Source organism: Podarcis filfolensis, assembly GCF_964270895.1.
Source record: "Podarcis filfolensis genome assembly, chromosome: 8".
In the NCBI taxonomy this organism is placed as follows: Eukaryota; Metazoa; Chordata; class Lepidosauria; order Squamata; family Lacertidae; genus Podarcis; species Podarcis filfolensis.
In genome coordinates, this window is record NC_139611.1 from 6,016,232 (window position 1) to 6,034,197 (window position 17,966).

Here is a 17,966-nt window from a genome sequence, read left to right on the forward strand (position 1 = left end):
GACGTTTACCACAGATTATTTATTTCAAGGCACGAGTAAGAAACCCATCAGGGTAGAAGCAGAGAACCTGTAGCTGCAGTGTGGAGACACCAAAATGCACCCCAGCTTACAGGGGGGGGGCGATTCCCTCCCATGTATTGCACTTGAAAAGAGTCTTTAGACCCACAACGGACTGGACGCTGTGCCTGGCCATGGTGGGTGGAGCCCTGCCCCAGCCAGGGCTGCTCCTGGTGGCATTTATTTATTTACATATTGTGTATTGAAACAAATAGCTCACCTCTTCCTCCAAGGAGCTCAAGGCAGCACATGTGGCTCTTCTGTCCCTCCTCATTTAATCCCAACCCCAACAAGCCTGAGAGGCAGTGACTGGCTTAAGATCACACCCAGTGAGCTTCATGATGGCTGAGTGGGGATTCAAACCCTGGCCTCCCAGGTCCTATTCCACCCTGTGACCCAGCCCCTCTCAACCTTGGGTCTCCAGGAGCTATTGGACTACAACTCCCATCATCCCTGACAACTGGTCCTGCAAGCTAAGGATGAGGAGAGCTGTAGTCCAACGCCATCTGGCGAATCAACGTTGAGAGAGGCTCTTTGGGAAGGGGTTAAGTTGCAGCTGATGAGAGGAAGGCTAGCAGAAACTCTGTTGGAATAGAAAGTAAAAACGAAAGGGAAAGGGCTCTTTTCCTGAGGAGTTGAGACTGGACAGATCAATCCGGAAAGGATCAGAAGAAAACAACGTCTGCTGTGGTTAGGAGGAAATAGTGTCTCCCCCTCTTTGGCCTGGCCTTTGAGGCCTGCAGAGAAGGTCAGAATCGAGGCAGGAGGCCCCACAACCCCTAACACCCAGCCATGGATAGTAGGAAGATTCTTCTTTTCACAAAGCAGCTTTCGGTCACCCTGCCTGCCCCACTTTCCTATTGGGCAAACACCATTAAATAAAACAAGCCAGAGATTAAAGACCCAGAAAGTCCAGGAGGAGCCTTTAGTGTCTTCTGTACCAGACTGCCCTGAGGTGCCACATGCAGGCTCCAGGCTCCTGCAGGGAGGAAGGGAGCCATGATGCTCCGAAATCACAACTGGATCTGCCACGGCGAGAGACTTCTGAGGGAGAAGGCAGAGGACTTCTGGCTTTGTGAGGAACCACACGCTCGACCTCAGGGATAGCTAGGTCTCGCCTGGTCACAGCCTGACATCTGAGACTTTTGCTCTAGGGACTGGGCGTGGGGCTCCTGGGCAGCCCTTCAAGCACAGGGGGCCTGCCTCTGCTCTCCCCGCATGAAGGCAACCAGCGACGGCCGCGGCCTGGTTCTTACGAGGCTGCAAAGGGCCTCTAGGGTTGCCACAAATGCCCTCTCCAGACCCCAGCTGTGCAGCCATCCCTTGAGAAGTGTGGGATCCAAAAGGGGCAGCACGTCAGGCAGGGACCTCGCGCATGGACTTGACAAAGACGATGGCCGCCAGCTCCTTGCAGAACTCTTCGAGGACAACCACCCCCTCCAGGAGGGTACGATGGCCGACCCTGTAAGGAAGCAGCATGTGAGGCTGAGGAAGCGGCCTTGCCCTCATTTCCTATTGCTCACCTCCCCACTTCTGCTTCTGAGACTTAAACCAAAGACTGCCTCCTTTATAGGTCAGCCTCTTTTCCTCCATGCAGATAGTCATTTGTCAGGGAGTCTTTAGCTGTGATTCCTGCATCCCAAAGGGAAGGACTAGATGACTCTTGGGGTCCCTTCCAATTCTACAAGTCTATGATTCTATGGTCTGCGCAGCTCCGTCTGATCCAGCGCCGAGGGCCTTCTGGCGGTTCCCTCGCTGCGAGAAGTGAGGTTACAGGGAACTAGGCAGAGGGCCTTCTTGGTAGTGGCACCTGCCCTGTGGAACGCCCTCCCACCAGATGTCAAAGAGAACAACAACTACCAGACTTTTAGAAGACATCTGAAGCCCTGTTTAGGGAAGCTTTTAATGTCTGACGGACTACTGTGTTTTAATATTTTGTTGGAAGCTGCCCAGAGTGGCTGGGGAAACCCAGCCAGGTGGGCAGGGTCTAAAATAATAATAATAATAATAATAATAATAATAATAATAATAATAATAATAATAATAATATCAGACTGTGAAAAGAATAGATGAATATGAAAATGACAGGTCTGGTTGTCCCCCCACACCATGCCTTAGAGTTTGGGATGTGCCTGAATATAAAATGGTCCTGCTGGATCAGGCCAAAGGGGGCCCATCTAGTTCAGCATCCTGTTCTCACAGTGGCCAACGAGATGCCCATTGTGGGAAACCCGCAATCCAAGATTCAAGCACGAGAGCCCTGTCCCCTCCTGTGGCTTCCAGCAACTGATGTTCACATGCATTGCTGCCTCCGACTGTGGAGGCAGAGCAGAGCCATCCTGGCTAGCAGCCATCAACAGCCCTCTCCTCCTTCTTGACTTTCTCTAATCCTCTTCTAAGTCCACCCAAGTTGGTGGCTACCACTGCCTCCTGTGGAAGGGAGTTCCATAGTTTAACTCTGTGCTGCATGAAGAAGTCCTTTCTTTTATCATTCAGCTTCATTTTTTTCTATTCACTTGCTGCATGCTGTCTATCATTTTAGGGTTCTCTCATCTCATGCAGCCTCTTCTTTACCTTTCCTTTTCTCCAAACTGGAGGTTGGCACCAGCCCTTTCAACCTGTGTGCCGTGTCCCCCCAACACTCACTGTTGTTCTTCAGCAGGGACCAGCCTCATCAGCCCCCTCCGGACCAGCAGCAAGTTGGTGGGGAAGTTTGGTATCCGGTGGATCCTTTGCATGAGGTCTCCAATCACCTGGAAGGAGGAGAGACCAGCGGGGCGGCTTGTGAGTCAGGCCTCCAAGTCAGGTGGAGAGGAGGAGCTGGGGGGAGGGACGACAGGGCTCCCCTTAGCTTAGGGGCACAGGACACCCCAAAAGGCACCTTCTTCCCTAGGCAGCATTCCCCATTTCTCCCCACCCACCCCACCTGACTTGCCAAGACTAGACATTACCCTGATCAGGACGGAAAAGAGGGTCCTGCAGCCGGGGGCCAGAGGCAAGTAGGGATCCAGGAGGTACTCATGGAGGTGCGGGTGGGGAAAGAGAGCCAGGCGGGACAGCACTGACGTCACCTGCAGGTTCACTGCGTAGGGCTGCAAGGGAGGAATAAGAAGAGGGCCAGAGGGCTCAACTGTGGGGCGTCATTGACAGCCTGCACAAACAGCCAGGCATAGAGGGTCACCGGAGGGGGAGGGAAGAGAGCAGAAGAGAAGTGATTCCCCCCACCCACGACATTCTGCACTTGCTCTCTGCAACCAGACAAAGCCACAGCTGTCTGAACATCATGCCCCCTATCTAACCTTTGCTCTCTTAGTGGTTTGCCGTGCCCTGTCTGTGATCTTTGTCTCCTTCGTCATACACTGTGCAAGGGGAAAATGATGCGGTGGAAACAGGTGCCAAAATAACTTTGTACCACCCCACGATCTCAGGATTGGAAGATGTGTAAAGGTCACAATCCAAAATGTATCTGACTGGTTTTGCATATTGTGCCAATAAAAGGAGCCTCCACAGAGCTAGCCGGCAGCTTGCTTATGCACAGCTCACCTGATGATCAACACCTGACTCGTGCCTTCACTTCACTTCCCCTTCCCTCTTATGTATTTATTTAGAGCATCTGGGTACCCTCCTCATCAGCCAGAGGCTCCCGGAGTGGCTTACAAGACAAGACACAACACACAAGGGGAAAAGGAAAGGGAGGGATGAGGAAAACAAAAACTCAGGCAGAGATTTCTAAATAGTTGACCAGGTGGCCCAGTTCAGGGGTATGAGGCGGCTGAAGGAGCTGGGCCTCCAGCACAGCTGATGCAATGAGCCCTGCTGCTCCCACTTTCTCTTCCCCTGAGACCGCCTGATGGAATGGCTGCCCCCAGGCGACAGGTGAGGGGAGAGGAGGCCAAATGGAGCTGGCCTCTCACAGCAGAGCCCAGCTTTCCAGCTCCCCCGCTGAGGCAGTCTGGTAGAGAATCTTAGCGCTCCATCCTAGATAAGGAAGCAGGCCCTGAAACTTGTCTCTCCCTGCTGCTTCTAGGCCACAGGCTCCAGGGTCTTAGCAATGCTGGCCACTCCCAGCAAGGACCCCTTTCCCATCCTTACCTGGTCCAGGATGCGCATCAGCCGTTCAAAGAGCACTTCCAAGAAACGGCCCTCGTAGAAGCCGGTGCTGGCAGAGCAGGTCTCCAGGGGCCGAGGGGCCTTTGGCCAGTGCCAGCAAGACGCCTTGGTACAGCATTCCTGGAACTGACAGAAGAGGAGGGGATGGGTCGCAGGTGGGCAGGGGAAGGGGCTAAGGAGAGGCTCTTGCAGGGCCCAGCTGAGACAATAAAGCAGAATGAACTCAAATGCTGTGAATCGCAGGAGCAGGGAACGACGCCAGGTATCACACATCAGCAGAGATCAGGTAGGCAGGGAGACAAGTGACTCACCAGCACACTGGCATCGTGGACATAGGTGTCATACCCGGCCTCTTCCAGGTAGGCAGAGGTCTTTGCTTCACTGGGAACCAGGCAGAGGAAGCTGAGAAAGAAGGAAGCAGGATGGCAATGATGGGGGGCAAAGGAGCCTCTGAGACCCAGGACGCAGGTGTGAGGGTCAGCATTAGGAAGAGAGCAGCATTAGGAGGACCCTTAACATGGAACCTTAACCCTCGGAAGGCAGTGGCCTCTCCTTCTCTTGGGGATTTTAAGCAGAGGTTGGATGGCCAGGTGTCAGAGATTCTTTAGCTGTGATTCCTGCAGGGGTTTGGACCAGATAACCCATATATATACAGTGGTACCTCGGGTTACATACGCTTCAGGTTACAGACTCCACTCACTCATAAACAGTATCTTGGGTTAGGAACTTTGCTTCAGGATGCGAACAGAAATCACGTGGCAGCAGCAGGAGGCCCCATTAACTAAAGTGGTGCTTCAGGTTAAGAACAGTTTCAGGTTAAGAACGGACCTCTGGAACGAATTAAGTACTTAACCCGAGGTACCACTGTATATACATTGCAGAGATATAATCCAGGCAGGGTTAAAAACCGAGCTGGATGCAGAAAGCCAAGTTGTTTGCCTAATATATCATACAAGCTCCAACCAAAATGCTCAGCCATTTAAAAAAATCCTGCAAAATGGCCAAGCCACATGGCTCCTTTGATGGCAGCCCCTGTCTACCTTGTGCCTACTACAATTCCCGTCAGCAGTGGTCAGGACAGCCACATGTGGCTGGCCCTCATGGAAGCAAGAACCATAGAACTGTAGAGTTGGGGGGAGGGACCCACAGAGTTATCTAGCACATCTGAAATGCTTGGGCCTGGCTGGGCTGGGGTGGAGGCGGCTGGCGAAGGCCTGCCTTGTGAGTTCGGTTAAGCTGTTCACGTATTGTGAGCCGGTCTCCCTGCCCTGACTTCGTACCTGCTGACCACCTCCTTCACGTCCTCCGGCTGGGCTTGCTGCTTTGGGGCAGGGACGCCCGGCTTGGTAGAGACCTGGAAGCTGGTGCCTGGGAACCCGTCTATGAAGTAGGGATCCTCCTCCAGTTCTCTACAGGGACAGAGAACAGAAGCACTGAGTGGCTGGCCTGGACGAGGGCCCCGTCCCCCAACCTTCCTCTCCCGCTCTCACTTACAGCCCATCCTCGCAGGGCTCTTGCTCACGAGCAAGGGATTCCTCCTGCCCAGGTGGGCTTCTCAGGAGGTAGCTGCGCTCCTCCAGGTGGTCCAGGACCAGGCGCTGCATGACCCAGCGATCCGGAAGCCACAGCAGCTCCTCAAACAGCCTCAAGGTGGCCATACTGATCTGGAGGGGAGGAAGGAAGAAGGGCAAGGAGTCAGGAAAGCCCGCAGGGAAGCTGCTGAGTTCCACCACCTCCTTCCACCTGGAAAAAGGTGTAGGGAGATGGAAGTCAGGGCTCAGCCATGGGAAGCCTCCCTTCTGGAAGAGAAGCCTGCAAACAGGATCCAAGCAGAAGAGCAACTCTCTACATCAGGGAGTCGCTCCTTCCCCTTGATCATTTTGGTGTTCCTTTTCTGAACCTTACTAAGGGGCCTGGCAGAAAATAAAAATAAAAATAAAAATAAAAAAATAAATAAAAATAAAAATTTTATTTGTATCCCGCCTTCCCCAGGCTCAGAGCGGCTAACAACAATAAAAGTAACACAGCATTCTAAAATCAATTCATTTTAAAATCAATTCAGAATCAAATTAATGGCAACCATTGGGCTAGAGTTCTGTGAAGAATTACCAAAGGAGGGCATCAGACTGTGCCCTGGCCAAAGGCCTGGTGGAACAGCTCTGTCTTGCAGGCCCTGCGGAAAGATGTCAAGTCCCGCAGGGCCCTAGTCTCTTGTGACAGAGCGTTCCACCAGATTGGGGCCACGGCCTAAAAAGCCCTGGCTCTGGTTGAGGCCAGCCTAACCTCCCTGTGGCCCGGGACCTCCAAAATGTTTTTGTTTGAAGACTGTAAGGTCCTCTGTGGGACATACCAGGAGAGGCGGTCCTGTAGGTACGAGGGTCCTAGGCTGTATAGGGCTTTAAAGGTTAAAACCAGCACCTTAAACCTGATCCTGTACTCCACTGGGAGCCAGTGCAGCTGGTATAGTACCGGGTGAATGTGATCCCGCGGCATTCTGCACCTGCTGGAGTTTCTGGGTCAGTCTCAAGGGCAGCCCCACGCAGAGTAGAGATCCAACCACAGAGGTCACTGCTATCCTGCGGAAGCCTCAGCTGCTGCTGAAGGCTTCATTTCCTCCTAAAGAGCTGAGCCTGATTCCTTCCCTGGGGTTCACTAGGCCTCAAAGGCACCATGAGAGTTTCCATTTTGCAAGGGAAGGTTCCGGGGTTAGGGGGAGGGCTGGAAAAGCATCCCCCATGCTGGGATCTCCTTGGCCTGCTGTGGTCTTCAGTCATCACTATCGCCCCAGGGGTAAGTTCCCAACAAGTGGGGAGAAGACCTGAAGCCGAACAAAACCCATAATCCCCAAGCCCGCTCAAACTCCTGGGAGCCTGGCAGTCTTCATGACTCAGAAAAAGTCCTCTGCACATGCTCTGAGGCTTTTGATTGCTTCCCACAAGGAAGCGCTGATGCTTGGCCTTCAAAGGCTTGAAGACTTCCGTCTTATCAAGGTGAAGTCCTGAACAGCCTGAGGTCCAGTAAGTTGCTAGCTATGGTTTTCCCAGTAGTGATGTATGGAAGTGAAAGCTGGACCATAAAGAAGGCTGATCGCCGAAGAATTGATGCTTTTGAATTGTGGTGCTGGAGGAGACTCTTGAGAGTCCCATGGACTGCAAGAAGATCAAACCGATCCATTCTGAAGGAAATCAGCCCTGAGTGCTCACTGGAAGGACAGATCGTGAAGCTGAGGCTCCAGTACATTGGCCACCTCATGAGAAGAGAAGACTCCCTGGAAAAGACCTGATGTTGGGAAAGATTGAAGGCACAAGGAGAAGGGGACGACAGAGGACGAGATGGTGGGACAGTGTTCTCGAAGCTACGAACATGAGTTTGACCAAACTGCAGGAGGCAGTGGAAGACAGGAGGGCCTGGCGTGCTCTGGTCCATGGGGTCACGAAGAGTCGGACACGACTAAACAACTAAGCAACAACAACAACAAAGGGCAGTCTGACCCAAGCACTGAGCCACTGCTGCGTGCATGCAGGAATCCTGCTCAGGTGGAACTTTTCCAGCAGGATTTCAGCTCACCTCGTCAGACAGGTGGTTGCAGCGCTCAATCAGTTGGGAGCAGAGGTGGTGTTGCGGCTGGTGGCCTGCATCCTTGGCCACTGCGGGTTCTTCCTTGGTTCCCAGCACAAACCCAACCAATTCCTGGAGGAGCGCAGGAGAGCGGATGTGTCTTACCAAGGCTGTCAGGACAGCTGTCGAGAGAAGGATGCCGCGTTCTGACCTGCCAAGGAAGACAGGGATGAATGAGGGGAGCTGACTCTGGCCATGGGCTTATTGGGCAGGTCTCTGAGTTCCCCCAACCAGTACAAGGCTTGGTGCTCACCCCTCTTTCCATGCTAAGCTTGGACTCACATTTGCAGCAGCTGGGACCGCAGGACTCCCTGGAAGAACCTCTGAGCCACCGTCTCACTTACAGCACCTGCCACAACCTGGTGGGGTGAAACACCACAATGATGCATCATGATCTCCGCAGCTCCTCCTCATTCAGAAACCTGAGTCAGCTAGGAGGCCAAGGGAGAAGTGACAATGCAGAAAGCTCCCCTGGAAAGGGGCAAAGAGCCTGAGGCAGCTTCCAAAGACTTAACTACGTGGATGTGGGTGGAGATTTCAGCAGGAGGTCTCTTCCTTTTTAAATATTTTATTAAAGTTTTCTTGGTTTACAAAGGTATGCACAATGCCTCTTTTTTCAAGTTACATTTTCCATAGGTCAGTTTCATTTGTTGAGACATTAAGGTTACATTAGGAAGAAAAAAGGGGAGAAGAGGTGGAGGGGGCCATGGTGGGTGGGGTCGGGAGGCGATATTTCTGTTTTGCTTAATGTATGTGTGGGTTTTTCTGTCAGTGTTGTTTGTGCAGGTTCTCTTTGCTATTCACTTGTGTTCCTTTGGTGGTGAGAGAAGTTGGGGTTGGGCTAGGGTGCGGTTGCTTGTTTGTGATTGGCTGTGGTGGTCTTTGTTTTCGTGAGTGGGGTGGGTAGGTGTTTTTGAAGCAGGTTAGCCATATTGATTCATATGCTGTTGGTGGATTCTTGTCGTTGTCTTGTTGGGCTGTGTATGTGATGAAGGGGAGCCATATTGGGGTGAAGGTATCGTCTTCTATTAGTCCCTGTGTCAGTTTCAGTTTGTTGGTTAATTTTTCTAGTAGGTACCATTGGTCCATGCTTACTCTTGACAGGTCTTTCCAGTGTCTGGCTATGACATTTCTGGTTGCTGAGAGTAGGTGGGTTATGAGTTCTTTGTTATATGAGTGGGCATTATTGTCTTGGAATATGTTTAGTAGGGCCAGTTCTGGGGTGATTTCTAATACTTGCTTAGTTATTTTACATATTTCTTGTATGGCTATTGTCCAGAATAGTTGGATTTGGGGGCACTCCCACCACATGTGGAGGTATGTGCCTGTGGAGGTGCACCCTCTCCAGCATTTTGGTGAGGTTCCTGGGCATATTGGCTTTAGTTTCCTTGGTGTTAGGTACCACCTGTAAGTGAGTTTCAGAGTGAGTTCTTAGCAGGAGGTCTCTTACCGGGTGGGCCTCTTTCGCTATGCAATCACAGAGATCGAGCCAGGCAAAGAAAGCCTCCAGGCTGGCCTGGCCTGGGAAGGCGTTCTCCTCAACGCAGCTGCCCTGAAGCCTGGAAGGGCGAGAGGTACAGTTCAGCAATGTATGGAGCACTGCTCTGTCTGAACATCTCGTCAGGAAGATTGAGAGTGAGACGCAAAACTAAGTCTGACAGCCTCAACACAGACTGGTTTGAGTTATACAGACACAGAATAGGGAGGGTACTTTGCCTGACATTCGCTGAAAGTCACTGTTTCGTGGGGCCACAATGGCGCAAAAACGTGGTTACAAAGCATGGATCCACGTGGATTCTCAGGATTTTTGCATTGGGCTACCCCAAACTCACCATCAAATCACATATCATGTCTGCAGCCACAGCATGAAACACAAAAATCATAGATCCACTGTTTCGTTCAGAATATTTTTTTTCTTGTTTTCCTCCTCTCAAAACTAGGTGCGTCTTATGGTCGGGTGCGTCTTATGGAGCGAAAAATACGGTAATTTTTAATTGGCAGCATTGCATTTGGAAGTTGGTTGGTTGGTTTTTTACAAAATGGTGTATGGATTTATGGAGACTTATGGGCTGGGAGGGAGAAACCTGCATCCATAAGAATGTTAAGAAGAGCGCAGTGGGCCCAATGGCCCATCTAGTCCAGCATCCTCTTCTCACAGTGGCCAACCAGACTCCCAAAGGGGAATTGTGCAAGCAGGATCCGAGCACAAGAGCACCCTCCCCTCCTGGGGTGTCTAGCAACTGGTCTTCAGAAGCAACTTCCTCCTAAACAGCCCCAATGAGGGCTCCTTGGTTCCCAGGGAACAAGCCATGCAAAACCAGCTAGGCCACTTCACTTGCTGGTGGAGGACCAAGGTCTAGGCCTCCTTGTGGCCCCAGAACTCTGGGGGTATCTTGAATGGCAGATGAAGATGATGGACTTTTCAGAGCTAGCCGATCTGACTGGAAGAGTCCGCGACCAGAAGGAGGAGTACCAGAATGAATGGATGAAATTTAGTTAAATATGTTAAGATAACTTAATTGGAAAAATTTGCAAATATCAGATAGGCTTAGGATTTAAATATGTGATGTTAGAGAATAAAATGTTTAAAGTTAAAATGAAAAGAAAGAATGATGTTAAGTGATTAAGTTAATCTTATGAGAAATTTGGTTTTGAAAAACTGTTACAAAGATGTATACTGAAACTCAGCCAGAGGGATTAGAGGAAGTCACCTAACAATGTTATGAAGAATGGATTAAGTACAGTTAAGATTTATGTTTGTTTGTTTAAAAATTTTGGAAAACCAATAATTTTTTTTAAAAAAAAACAAACCAAACTCTGGGGGTATCTTTACCTCCAGCTGACCGGCTGAAGCGTGGTGACATCGGCAGGGTTGACAGTGGCTGGGATGGCCTCGCACAGCGTGCAGAGGTGGTCAGCCACCAGGGGGCAAAGCCTGCTGTCTCGCGCCAGAGCCAGGGCAGCTGCTCGATGGTCGATGCTGGTTAGCAGCAGAAGGTTCTCCTGAGCTTTGAGGGCAACCTTCCTCTTCTGCAAGGGAGAGAAAACAACGTTCCTGAAGCCCCTCCCTGATATGAAGTCTCACCTTCTCCACCTGCCCTAGCAAGAGGCAGCGTACGCCCCACCCCACGGCCCTGTACCTTGCTCTTGCACAAGCTGATGAGGGAGGTCACCAGGTTTGGGGCAGAGGAGGCTGGTTCCACAAGCTGCACCTCACAGGGAGTTTCCTCTGGGCACAGTCTTCTGTCCTGCTCTACAGGGGTGGGCAAGGTCCGGGCAGGGTCCAAGGCAGGCTCTGCTGTTGCTCCCTGAGGTTGGAAGGCCTGATCCACTTTCTGCCCACTCGCCACATTCTTGCCCTTGAAAACGGGGGGAGAATCTGGCTACATTGGCGTTGTTTGGCATGCTGGGCTTAAGGTGGGAATTCAAGCAAAGGCACAATGCCCCAGAGGGGTCTAACCCATAGGTGGCTCCTCCAGAATCAACACCAGGCATAGGCAAACTCAGCCGTTCAGATGTTTTGGGACTACAGCTCCCATCATCCCTAGCTAACAGGACCAGTGGTCAAGGATGATGGGAATTGTAGTCTCAAAACATCTGGAGGGCCGAGTTTGCCTATGCCTGATCAACACTCTTGGAATGAACCTGAGCTTTGCAACTGAGCACCCACTGCAGAAAGCAACACCCACTGAACCCCTTCAAATAATAAGTAAACCGCTTGATTCCTAAAATGAAATGAGTTAGCTATTTCATGCAATTCATACACTGCTTGGTTTGCAGACCCAAGCATGAAAGGCCTGCTTGGTGTGCATGGTTTGGGAGCACTGGGGATTCATTCTCTCTCTCTCTCACACACACACACACCGAAAAACTGTGGCAACAGGCAGAAAAAGAATTAAGTGGTCTGTCAAGACTCTCAGCAATTTTTAAGTGGTCCGGCCAGGAGAGAACAGTTTGGGAACCACTGCCTTAAGCTAATTTCTGTTGAGTAAATGCTATATAACTTTTGAAAAATAAAGCAATAAAAGATCATGTGCATTTCTGCAATAATAATAATAATAATAATAATAATAATATATTATTTATTCCCCGCCCATCTGGTAGGGCGGCTTCCAAAAAAATATTAAAATATCGTAATACATCAAACATTAAAAGCTTCCCTAAACAGGGCTGCCTTCAGATGTCTTCTAAAAGTCTGGTAGTTGTTGTTCTCTGTGACATCTGCTGGGTGGGCGTTCCACAGGGCGGGTGCCACTACCAAGAAGGCCCTCTGCCTGGTTCTCTGTAACTTGGCTTCTCACAGTGAGGGAACCGCCAGAAGGCCCTCAGCGCTGGACCTCAGTGTCCGGGTAGAACGATGGAGGTGGAGACGCTCCTTCAGGCATACTGGGCCGAGGCCGTTTAGGGCTTTAAAGGTCATCCATGCACATACAGACCTTGCAAAAACAAAGCACTCTGCAGTCTGTCCCAGACTGTTAAAAGATGTACTGGCACCTGGAGGCAAGCAGATCCAAGAGTCCCTCACCTCTAGGACGTAGGGCAGCAGGGCCGGATCCTGTTTGATCTTGGTACACAGGGCAGCAACAAGCTGCATCATTTCCTTCTCAGGCTCAGAGCCCAGCGCGTCGTTCCCAAGGTGGAGGAGTTTCTGTAGAAGGACAGCGGGTGGATGGGTGAGGGTAGCAGTGGCTCCAAGGAGCAAATGGGTAGAAAGATGCTTTAAGAATACAGTACAATCGCATCTTGTGGGACGTGGGTGGCGCTGTGGGTTAAACCACAGAGCCTAGAAGGTTGGCAGTTCTAATCCCCGTGACGGGGTGAGCTCCCGTTGCTCGGTCCCTGCTCCTGCCAACCTAGCAGTTCGAAAGCACGTCAAAGTGCAAGTAGATAAATAGGTACCACTCCGGCGGGAAGGTAAACGGTGTTTCCGTGCGCTGCTCTGGTTCACCAGAAGCGGCTTAGTCATGCTGGCCACATGACCCGGAAGCTGTATGCCAGCTCCCTTGGCCAATAAAGCGAGATGAGCACCGCAACCCCAGAGTCGGCCACAACTGGACCTAATGGTCAGGGGTCCCTTTACCTTTACCTTTCACAATCGCATCTTACACACATTTAAGATGCTCAATTTCAACCATATGTGGTTGAAGGCCGCTGGCTGAAATCCTGCAAGTTAAATGCAAGCAAGTTGGAGAGATTAATAACTTTTTTTGCGCAGGGAAAACCCGCTGCAAAAAGAGTTTTTATACATCAAACCCACACATAAGATGCAATCATACTGTAACCAAAAGAGTTTTGAGCCCAGGGCTCAGAATCACGTGAACCAAGAGAAAACATGCAAGTCTGCTTTGTTTTCAAAAATGGAATCCTGATCTTGTAGCAGAACTTGAGTTGCCTCGGCACAGAATTTGATTTTTCTTTGTCAGCACGGAGTACAATGCTAATTGGAAGCTTCACCTGATTTGACGAAGAGGGGAGTGTCAGAAATTGCCTTCTTTGGCACGGGAAACTCAGACGAACCCTGGCTGGCTCAGCAGAAAGGAACTCACCTGGACAGGCCTGTACACGTTCAGGTAATGCAGCAGAGGGCACTGCATTTGTCCCAGCAAGCGGCTGAAGAAGAGGAGCACATGAGACCTCATCCCCGTGGGATACTGGGGATCAGAAGAGAGACAAGAGTACTGCTACAGAGGGTCCCTTCGGAAGATCCTGCCCTGTCCCCTCCTGCCACCAGGCCTCAAGGAGCCTTGAGCCTGACTCAGACAAGTCAATGAGAACAGCAAAATAAAACACAACACCAAAAATTAGGAGTTCAGTTAAGCACCCTAAAATTGCAAACAACAACCCAGAAAGCATAAAACAGCCCAGCAACAGCCCTTCGAGTTATGCCTAGCTGCTGCCTCCACTTGAACAGAAAAGGAAAAAGAAAAGGTGCCTGTGTGTTGAATTTATTCTGCAGGAGAGTTCCATGATCATCCTCATCAATAATGTTTATAACCCCCCTTTTCCCCCTCCCCCTAATGTCTCAACAAATGAAACGGATTTGTAAAAATGTTACATGGAAAAAATACGAGAGACATTACACTTACTTCTGTAAAACAATAAAATCTTTAATAAAAAAAATAATAAAAAATAAAATATACCATTTAGTATGTAAAATCTTTAAGCGGTTAACGTAAAACACGGTAAGATGATTTAAAGCAAAAAAATGTCTCTACAACATTTAAAACCAAAAATAAAAAGAAATACATCAGCAAAAACAGAGAAGCCATCAATAAAACATTCAGTTAAGCATCAATAAATTATCAGGTAGGATCACGTGGTGACTCTTAAGAGACCAAGAGTGCCTGCTTAAAGAGATGGATCTTTAGGAGGTGTGTAAAGCTTGCTTCTGCTTGTGCGTCACATATAGTACATGGGAGGTACACAGGTCTTGTTGGCTGGGGAAGACAATCCAACAGTACCTGGAATGCCACAGGTTCCCCGTCCTTGGCTTAAAAGATAAACCCAGCAACAGGATTTGGGGGGGCTCTCAGACCAGGCATCCTCTGTGGAACCCCTTAAACTAGGCATGCAATTCTCTTCCACTGCCTGACTCCTCCATGCAAAGTAAGAATCATGCCTGCAGCCAGTGGCACCACTGCCAAAAAGGCCCTGCTCCTATTGCATTTCAGCAAAGCAGACACTGCTTGGGCGGGAGGGACGGCAGAAAGTACAGGACTGCCTCAGAAAGGAAGCTGTGGTACCTCTGCTTTTGCCAGAGTGCTGAGGGTCTCCAGGATTTTGTGTTGAAGCAAGTACTCCAAACAGGGTCCTGTCTCTCCTGATGGCTGCTTCTTCTCCTCGTATGCTAGGATATCTAGCATCTGTTTCAAGCGCCAGGGGATGTCCGTCTCTTTTGCTGGTTTGTTTTCATCTTGAGAAAAGATAATCAGCTTGTCACAAGCATATCCACTCACCCGTTTTATATCAAACACAGGGATCTCATTCATTCCTTTATCCAAGCACTGAAAAGATGGTTGAAAAGCATCATTTAAAAAACATTTTAATATGTTTTTGATTTATTCCTTGTTGTTTGCTCCCCTGGGCTCCTTTGGGATATTAAAATAAATATCCAGAACTGATACCTGCAGAATGCAGCTGCAGATCTCTCTGCAACTGCATGGCAAATTCTGAATAGGGCTAAAGGATCTGTGCTGCTTCTCAACCACACTCTGATCCCAGAAGCTCTGTAGCAGCTTTCCCCAACCTCCAGATTCCAAGACAGCAAGACCGGAGGTCAAGGATGATGAAGTTCTAGCAGTTCATTAACATCTGGAGGACACCACACAGGTGGAGGCTGATTTATGGGCCAGGATTTGTTTTTTGCCAGTGTTAACTGGCTTTTATCCATAATTTTATTTATACAAGTATTTCTACTTGCTCTTTCGCAAAACAGCAGGGTGGTTCCCTCTTTGAAAACAAGGACTGGCCCACTCTATGGCATTTTCTCACACTATCATCATATACTCCTGCCTTTCAAAGTTCTTCGGAAATGTCAGTTGGATCCAAAAGCTGTCATGTATCCTTAAAAGGGGGAAATGGCAGAAAACAAAACTAGCCAATTCTGTCCCTATAGATTCCCCTTTCCTCACCTTGATTTCATGGTTTGTTTGTTTTTTAAGGGAAAGATTTATTATCATTTTGATAAGAGTGTCTCCAGGGTACTTTTTGGGCAGGAAGGTGGGAGATAAGCATCTCAACTCCATATATAGCCCTATTTGAATGTGTGCCACACCGGTCTGACAGGTCAGGACAACTTGGGCCACAAAGATATTATTTCCCCTTTCAGGCTGCATGTCACCTGCCTTCCTTCGGAAAAGAACATTCACAGAATCATAGAATTGTGGAGCTGGAAGGGACCCAAAGTGTCATCTGGCCCAACCCCCTGCATTGCAGGAATCACAGCTAACTTAATCTAAGAAACTTCCTCCACCTCCATAAAATAACTGTGTACCATAAGCTTTGCGTTTCCATCAATCAACAGCAAGAGCAACGGTAAAGAAATTAGCAACAGCTCAACAAGAAGAAAAGCGAGGTGTGGCTGCACACAAAAGGGAGCGAGTGCTGGCATTCGTGGCCACAGAGGTTCCTACCGGTGGTCTCCAGGTAAAACTGGGTGATGCCCTTCCAGTGGTCCGTGAAGGCGGCCGGGAGGTCCAGGCGCGGCTCCTCCTGTGAGGGTGGGGGGAGGGGGAGAGGAGAAGAAAGCTGCTGTGAGGAGAAAGGCCCACACTGCTCCCTTGCTCATATGCCTCCTCAGCAGTGCTGGATTTACATATAAGCTAAATAAGCTATAGCGGGACGCGGGTGGTGCTGTGGGTTAAACCACAGAGCCTAGGACTTGCCAATCAGAAGGTTGGCGGTTCGAATTCCCGCGACGGGGTGAGCTCCCGTTGCTTGGTCCCTGCTCCTGCCAACCTAGCAGTTCAAAAGCATGTCAAAGTGTAAGTAGATAAATAGGTACTGCTCCGGCAGGAAGGTAAATGGCGTTTCCATGCGCTGCTCTGGTTCGCCAGAAGCGGCTTAGTCATGCTGGCCACATGACCTGGAAGCTGTACGCCGGCTCCCTGAGCCAATAAAGCGAGATGAGCGCCACAGCCCCAGAGTCGGCCACGACTGGACCTAATGGTCAAGGGTCCCTTTACCTTTAAACAAGCTATAGCTTAGGGCCCCACTCTCTTGCTCCCCCCCAATACTACTTCTTAATTGTATTTCAGTTCAACAATTACTTTCATAAAATACATATTTTGTTATGTGCAAATGTCTTTAGATACCTATTAGGTCCATAAAATACCATAAATTACGGTATACAGTAGAACCTTGGCTTACGTTGCCCTCGGGTAATGTAAACTTTGGGTTGTGAAAGAGGCAAACTCAGAAGTATATTTCCGGGTTTCGCCACTCACGCCTGTGCAGAAGAGCTCTATCACGCTGCGCGCATGCGCAGAAGCGGCACCTCTGGTTGTGGAAACCTCAGGATCCGACCGGAGCTCTGGAACAGATCCCGTCCACAACCGGAGGAACCACTGTATTCAACACAAAAAAAACAGCGACAATTTGTTGTTGACAAAGGACAGTTGGACATATAAAGGGCCCCATTACCTTCAGTAGCTTAGGGCCTCATCTAACCTAAATCCGGTTCTGGTCCTCAGCCCAGCCTGAAAGGTCAGGCAGATGGGAACAAAGAGGGCTTTCTAAGGAATGAGCTCCATCCCTGACCCCACCTGCGTGGGTCGCCTGCCAGCCAGGTAGCCAGTGAGCCAACCAACATGGGCATAGCCAGGATTTTTGTTGGGGGGGGGCAGAACCTCAGATTTGTATTGATGGGGGGGCTATGCCCATGCCAACCAATTAGGTAGCCAGGCAGCCAGCCAGGTAGCCAGGCAGCCAGCTTCTTAGCCAGCCAGCCAGCCAACCAATCAATTCGTTTGCCAGGTGGCCAGCCAGCCAGATAACCAATCAGGTAGCCAGCCAGCTCCCTGGTCAGTTGATTGACCAGCCGGCCAGCCAGTCAGAGAGCCAAGCGGCCAGCCCAGCTCCGCTAGCCCAGCTCCGCTCCCTCGCCCCGCCGCTCACCGTCTCCACGGCCCGTTGCAGGAGGGCTCCCAGGCGGCCCAGGAGAGCCATGGCTTCTCCGCGGGAGGAGAGAGGAGGAGCCTCCCCGCCCAGGGCGCCGTCTGCGCCCTTTCGCTCCTCCGCCCGCCCGCGGCCGCTCCTTCCCAACCGTGGAGACGGAGGGCAGGAGGCCCTGATTGGTCCATCCGAGAGCGCCCGGGGGCGGGGCGGCGTGCGGAAAGGGGCGCGGCCTCCGCAGGACGTCATCGGGGCGCGACGGATTTGGCGGCGCGGGAGGCGGCGGCCTCTCTGGGAGCTGCGCTTGTCTGTCTGGCGCGGCTGCCGAGCGGCCTCCGCTACCCTTGAGGGCCGCCATGTCCTTGGCGCCGGTGCTGCGGGCTGGCAGGGCCCGCGCGGGACTCAGCTCGCTCAGGGTGGTGAGTAGGAAAGGGGGGGGGGGGAAGGCTTCCCTTGTGGACCCGCCTTTTTCCCTCAGAGGAGCTCAAGGTGTCGCCCGCCCTTGGTTCTCCCTCTCCCACAACAACCCTGTGAGGTAGGCTAGGCTGAGAGGCGGCGTCTGGCCCCCC

At 50.8% G+C, this 17,966-nt stretch overlaps 2 protein-coding genes across 3 annotated transcripts in view; one reads left to right on the forward strand and one right to left on the reverse strand.

Annotated features, from left to right (window-relative positions):
* Window positions 1-17,613, reverse strand: FHIP2B (FHF complex subunit HOOK interacting protein 2B). 2 transcript variants are annotated; one of them, XM_083629382.1, is made up of 17 exons: window positions 17,401-17,610; window positions 15,918-15,996; window positions 14,529-14,698; window positions 13,332-13,436; window positions 12,311-12,433; window positions 10,926-11,144; window positions 10,619-10,815; window positions 9,236-9,344; window positions 8,068-8,144; window positions 7,735-7,936; window positions 5,662-5,831; window positions 5,448-5,576; window positions 4,479-4,569; window positions 4,150-4,293; window positions 3,009-3,149; window positions 2,704-2,810; window positions 1-1,519 (listed from the first exon to the last, which is right to left on the reverse strand). In XM_083629382.1, the coding sequence occupies exons 1-17, from the start codon at window positions 17,449-17,451 to the stop codon at window positions 1,414-1,416; spliced, it is 2,220 nt and encodes a 739-aa protein (XP_083485508.1). In that variant the 5' UTR covers window positions 17,452-17,610; the 3' UTR covers window positions 1-1,413. The 2 variants fall into 2 exon arrangements, with proteins under 2 accessions (XP_083485508.1, XP_083485509.1); XM_083629383.1 differs by lacking the exon at window positions 4,150-4,293 and having other exon boundaries at window positions 17,401-17,613.
* NDUFA10 (NADH:ubiquinone oxidoreductase subunit A10) overlaps window positions 17,603-17,966 on the forward strand; it is an 18,206-nt gene continuing 17,842 nt past the window's right edge. Inside the window, exon 1 of the mRNA XM_083629609.1 lies at window positions 17,603-17,816. Coding sequence (XP_083485735.1) covers window positions 17,754-17,816 — 63 coding nt within the window. The 5' untranslated portion in view covers window positions 17,603-17,753. The remainder of the gene's footprint in view (window positions 17,817-17,966) is intronic.

Excerpts from the sequence above, each read along its gene's own strand:
- FHIP2B (XM_083629382.1), bottom strand. The coding sequence starts at position 17,451 with ATGGCTCTCCTGGGCCGCCTGGGAGCCCTCCTGCAACGGGCCGTGGAG. Across the intron at positions 11,145-12,310 it reads TGCTGCCCTACGTCCTAGAG|GGCAAGAATGTGGCGAGTGG; the intron begins GTGAGGGACTCT and ends CCCGTTTTCAAG. Across the intron at positions 3,150-4,149 it reads TGATGCGCATCCTGGACCAG|CCCTACGCAGTGAACCTGCA; the intron begins GTAAGGATGGGA and ends CCTCCCTTGCAG.